Source organism: Parambassis ranga, chromosome 15 (genome assembly GCF_900634625.1).
Source record: "Parambassis ranga chromosome 15, fParRan2.1, whole genome shotgun sequence".
Lineage (NCBI taxonomy): Eukaryota > Metazoa > Chordata > Actinopteri > Ambassidae > Parambassis > Parambassis ranga.
The window spans coordinates 10,996,515-11,002,111 of record NC_041035.1 but is presented as its reverse complement, the minus strand read 5'-3'; the positions used below and the strand labels follow the sequence as shown (position 1 = coordinate 11,002,111).

Below are 5,597 nucleotides of genomic sequence, written 5' to 3'. Positions count from 1 at the left end.
ACATTTGTGAATGTTTTGTGTCCCAATTGATAATTTTTATTGCTAATAGCGCAACTCATTACAAAGGGATCCGTGCCATTTCTGGAGCAAGTAATGACTATAATGAGTTACTGTACTCAGTATGTAGTTCCTCTTTAGAAAGACCCCTGAATTGATGACAAAGTTTTCTGACTGCCCGTAAACTGGATGGAATTTCCTGTTTTACAAAGCTGATGTCATAAAGATGAGACAGAATTTAGAGCCGGAGCATCTAACTCTGAAGGACCCAGACATGACTTTGAGCAGAGGACGGGCAACATACACACACACACAGGACTGACTGCCTGCTGCTGAGTCACTGGAGCACAGCCGACACACACACTCACATGTACAGATAGAAAACGTGAGAGAGAGAAGAGGTCTGTTAGCGACGCTGTTATCTACGTCACCCTCTACGTTAGCCCAGAATCTTCCTCTGAGGTCATTGTTGTGTTCTCTTCTACCAAAACCCAACTCCATTACAGGGCAAGACCCAGATTTACTGACTATCATAAAAATAACAGACTCTTTAAACATTTACTCCAGAGCAGGGTCATATGCGCTCTTCTGTTTCATGCAACTCCTTCACTCAGAGAAGAAACGGGTTATTAGGACTGAGTGCGTCTTCTGTCTGGATGAATGTCCAGGACGCATCCGAGGGTTTTTCCCAAACAACATCCCATGTGTGTCATGTGTCCCCATCAAGCTGGATTTTTTCAGCTACAATACACTACACATGCTGTGGTAGCAGAGAGGACACATACACTGCTGCAGTGTTCTACAGATTTATTGTTCTTTTAGTCTCAGCCAGGACTTTGCTTTTTTGAACTAGTCACTGGTTGCCATGTGACACAAACTTGTACTGTCACCTGGATGGCAACCAAATAAGGTTAAATCTGATGTGTTTTCAGGAAGTGCCCAAAGAGGAAGAGTCTATATTTAGACTGATGGAACAGACTGACCGTCTTTCATCTTTCAGGCACCTCAGTCCAGGGTCAAAAGTCTTTTTGTCCATGAGAGGAAGTGATTATGCAAAGGGACATTTGTGCCTATTGGTGTGTGTGTGCGATGGAGGTGTTGAAGAGGCCTTTCTCACTAGAGAGCTGTGCATTTTATGTTTTTGTTGAGTGATGCAAGAGCACCGAAATGCAATGAAAGTGAGCACGTATGAAAGGGAAGAGAATGTTTTTTCCTCCAAATACAGTGGGATGTTCCTTCAGCTGAATGAAAACAACTTGCATTACGCTAGAGATAATGTTATTTTTCTGAGAACCTGATCACCAGTTTGGCCCATTGCATAGTTACATCAAGGCAAATCGCATTGTTTTTTATTTAAATTACTGAGGTTAGTCCTTCTGAGTGTTTTTGGTTTGATGTGTGAGCTACTCACCAGATTAACATTTAGAAAATTGAAGAGGTAGACAAAATATACACATTGTGGTGCATCTGTATGTGCATGTCAGGGAACAGGTAATCTCAGAGCTTGCTCATTAATCACAGCCGTCATCTGGCGTTGATAGCAGTAGTTAAAATGATAACATTCCATCCTGTCCAAGTCACGCCCTTGTGGAAAGTACAGGACCAGCTGAGTAACATTGAAGTGTGTGTGTGAGAGGAACATACACACACATGCACAAAAGGCAGAACTGCAGGGAAATTCCTGTGTTTAGTGTGGCAACAGGGTTTTTTTTTTTTTTCACACACATTGACAAACATGAGTTCTCCTGTTTCACAATGAGTAAAAGACCCATCGCTGCCATCAGAGACAAAATAAAATTTTTTTTTGCTGGGACGCTCTGTACCAATTTAAGTAGATGTAATTCAAAATAGTGTTTCAGGTAAATTATGGGCCTTTTTTTTAGGTAAGCTGGGTAAAGATTGAGTTGTGTGTACTGTTAAATATATGAGGGTCAAATAATAGTCTAAGCGCCAGATAGTGTGACAACTGGCCCGACGGCCTGGAAATCCCCAGCCTTTTGTTACTGTTGTGTGCACACACAGCGGTTGTCTGCCATGTGTGCTGTGTGCACATAGCACTTGTATGTGCATGTACATGTACAAACGCAGCGTACGTGTTTACGTGTGTGTGTCTGTGTATAGGAGACGGGAACTGTTTGCTTCATGCAGCCTCTCAATACATGCTGGGTGTTCAGGACACTGACCTGGTGCTTCGGAAAGCTCTCCACAGCGTTCTGAAAGAGACGGACACCGGGGTGTTTAAAGCTCGCTTCCAGGCAGAGCTGCTGCAGTCCCAGGAGTTCACCCAGACAGGACTCAGATACACCACCATGGTATGAAGATAAGAGTAGGCTCATATTATAGCAGATGTATAAAATCAATCTTTAGTTCTGTCTTAAGGGGCCGTCTTTTGTGAGTTTCTATTCTAAGTGTTTGTGTGTCTGGTGTCTCAGAATTGGGAGGAAGAATGGGAAAAGATTGTCAAGATGGCGTCTCCAGTCTCCAGTAGCAATGGCCTCCAGTTTGACTCCCTGGAGGATATTCACATCTTCATCCTCTCCAACATTCTCCGCAGACCCATCATCGTCATCGCAGGTACCCAGATTTTATCCTCTCTGAGTATGTAGCCATCAAAGACTCACTGTTCTTGTATCAGCATGTCTTTTAGTCATAGAGTAGTGAAGATATCTCCCTAACATGCCTCAACATCCTGCAGCCAGCTGATTTGAAGTTGTTCTACTGTCTGGACAATAAATTTATTAGTAACTTCTGACTTGTTCTTCCAACAGACCAAGTAGTCAGGAGTATGAAATCTGGGTCCTCCATCTCTCCTCTGAATGTGGGAGGGATTTATCTGCCTCTACACTGGCCACCCACAGAGAGCTACAAATACCCAATCGTGCTCGGGTACGACTCCCAGCACTTTGCACCCCTCATCACTATCAAAGACAGTGGTCCAGGTAAGTGGGAAACACAAACAAAACTGGTTCTGTGCAGCAGTGGAATATCATGTCAACGAGGCTCTGCTCACATTGTTGCTCTCTATCACTTAATTTTCCCAGAGATCCGAGCAGTGCCACTAATCACTCCGAAACGGGTGGGCTTCGAGGAGCTGAAGGTTCACTTTCTGATGGAGAAAGAACAGCAGCAGAAAGACGGGCTGCTCAAGGACTACCTGCACCTGATAGAGATCCCCATCATAGGCTTAGGCCACGACGCCACGAAGATCATGAAAGCTGCACGGTACTTGGACATGACAAAATCTGTCTGAAAATGCAAGAGAAAAATTAAAGATTGATATCACACTGGTGGCTCCTGGCCACAATATTAAACACAGTTTTGCACATTACAACTCAGAATATGTATTTTTCTGGTTTATGATCCCTAATTTTGAACTACAAAAACTGCATTCAAGTTAACACACATTCTCTGTCTCTGCTCTAAGGCTAGATGAGGGTAACCTTCCTGAAGACATGAACCTGATGGAGGACTACCTGCAGCTTGTCAACCATGAGTACCAGCGCTGGCAGGAGGACAAGGAGCAAGCCTGGGCTGCCCAGCCGCAGCGCCCACCACCCTTTTCTGTCTCTCAGCTGTCCCTCATTGAGATCCGCTGTGCTACGCCACGATGCACCTTCTATGTCTCTGTAGACACACAGCCTCATTGCCATGAATGCTTTGAGAAACGACAGGCTACTACTGGTGGAGGAGCGAGGATAGAAGGGGTGGTTCAGACCAAGGGAGGTGGTGTACAAGGTGGAGTAGGGGTGATAGGGGGATCAGAGACTGAGGTGAGCTCCAGAGGAGCCCGAAGCAGTAGCCCCCCGTGCTCTTCTTCTGGACGAGGGGTGGTGTTATCCAGCCCCCGCTCAGCTCCTCCCACCGCACCCAGCCTCAGCCTTTACAGTGAAACTCATGCCATGAAGTGTAAGACACCCGGCTGCCTCTTCACCCTCAGTGTAGAGCACGATGGACTTTGTGAGCGCTGCTTTAACTCTAGGCAGAACCATGGACCCCCTGGAGCTGGAACGGCTGCTACAGGACTTCCAGGCCCCAATGGAGGGCCTGTCGTTCCCCACCCAGCCCAGGGCTCCGGCTGGACCCAGTGGGGGGCCCGCGAGACAGAGACAGAACGATGCAGCATGTGCAGACAGGAGGCGTTCAGGATATTCAATGGACTGTGTCCGTCCTGCATGCAGAGACAGCAGGCTCCAGAGAGGGGGGAGCCACAGCAGAGCAACACCAGGACTGAGGCTTCATCTTCAGCTTGGAGTCAAGCCAGGGACACTGAGCGGCCATGCCTCACCCTCACCCCAGGGCACACCTCAGCCTGGCAGGCCCCTCTGGCTCGGCCTTGTAAAAGATCTGGCTGCCAGTTCTTTGGGACACCAGAGAAATTAGGCTTCTGCACTATTTGCTATGTAGACTATCAAACAAACCACCGTAAGTCCTCAAACCAAAGCTCCTGTCATATTACAGGCTTTTTAAATTTCTTTGTCTTTGATTGTTGTGTAATGTTTAACCGGATCACTGGTTTTTTATCTACTCAAATGTCAAATCACAAATCACATGGCACCTTGTTAATGTTGACTGCTGTCTTTTTCAGACCTGACTCCTCCTCCTGCCCCAGTGCAGAGCCGGCATGGTTTGGAGACAGGCTTCCAGAATGCCTCACGGTGTCGTGGGCCTGGGTGTGGTGCAGTTGGCAAGGCAATGCTGGAGGGCTACTGTGATAAGTGCTATGTCAAAGAGCAAAGTGCACGGCTCAACCAAGTGGCACATCGCACACCACACTCTCCTCCCCTGGTCATGGTAGGGGTCATGTGTTTTTTGCAATTTCTTTTTTTAAAACATCCTCATCTGCCTTCAGTTACCAACTGACCTCTTTCCCTTTGCTCCACCTCTTTCTGTACAAAAAGCGTGACCGAGCAGCCAAACCCAGATCTTCACAGCAATCCCAGACCCAGACGCAGACTCAGTGCCGGCGGAGTGGCTGCAGTAATGTGTCCCCAGGATGCACAGACCTCTGTCCAGAGTGCCACACGCGTGGCCAGGGCAGAGAGGCGGGCAGACGGGCGCAGGCGCCCAAGGAGAAGTCTAAGCAGCGGTGCCGGACGCAGGGCTGCGACCACTACGCCAACCAAGAGAAACAGGGCTACTGCAACGAGTGTGACCACTTCAAACAGATTTATCGCGGCTGACCACATATGACCCACTCATGCACACGATGAAGACACATCGCTAGCACGCTAGAGCCGCTGCCCTGCTGTGGGCTCCCCATGCCAGTCAATGCACCTCTGATACTAACTAACCAACTAACTAACTAGCTAGTGGCTAACTAGTAACCTAATGGCCTGAAAATCAAACCCCCCATGTAGAATGTGAAGAGAGAGTGTGTGTACATGGGGGTGGTGAGTGTGTGTGTGTGTTCACAGTAGACATGGCCTCCAGATACTCTTTGTGCAATTATTATCATCTAATGTGCCCTGTGCACTTACGCGGTGAGAGGTCTGGCTACATGTCAGAGCAACTGACTTCACTCTTGGTGTACAATATGTATTTAGAGGTACGTAGTGAACCGTGCCGGACAAAATGATTGTATGTTGACATAAAAAGAAGCA

At 47.4% G+C, this 5,597-nt stretch overlaps 1 protein-coding gene across 1 annotated transcript; it reads left to right on the top strand.

Moving 5' to 3' along the window:
- Positions 1–1,825: 1,825 nt before the first annotated feature.
- LOC114446810 (tumor necrosis factor alpha-induced protein 3-like) lies at positions 1,826–5,379 on the top strand. The gene is made up of 7 exons (XM_028422604.1): positions 1,826–2,309; positions 2,430–2,571; positions 2,766–2,936; positions 3,039–3,219; positions 3,422–4,419; positions 4,583–4,788; positions 4,896–5,379. Exons 1-7 carry the CDS (start codon positions 2,157–2,159, stop codon positions 5,175–5,177), a joined length of 2,133 nt encoding a protein of 710 aa, XP_028278405.1. The 5' UTR covers positions 1,826–2,156; the 3' UTR covers positions 5,178–5,379.
- The last annotated feature ends 218 nt before the right edge of the window (positions 5,380–5,597 follow it).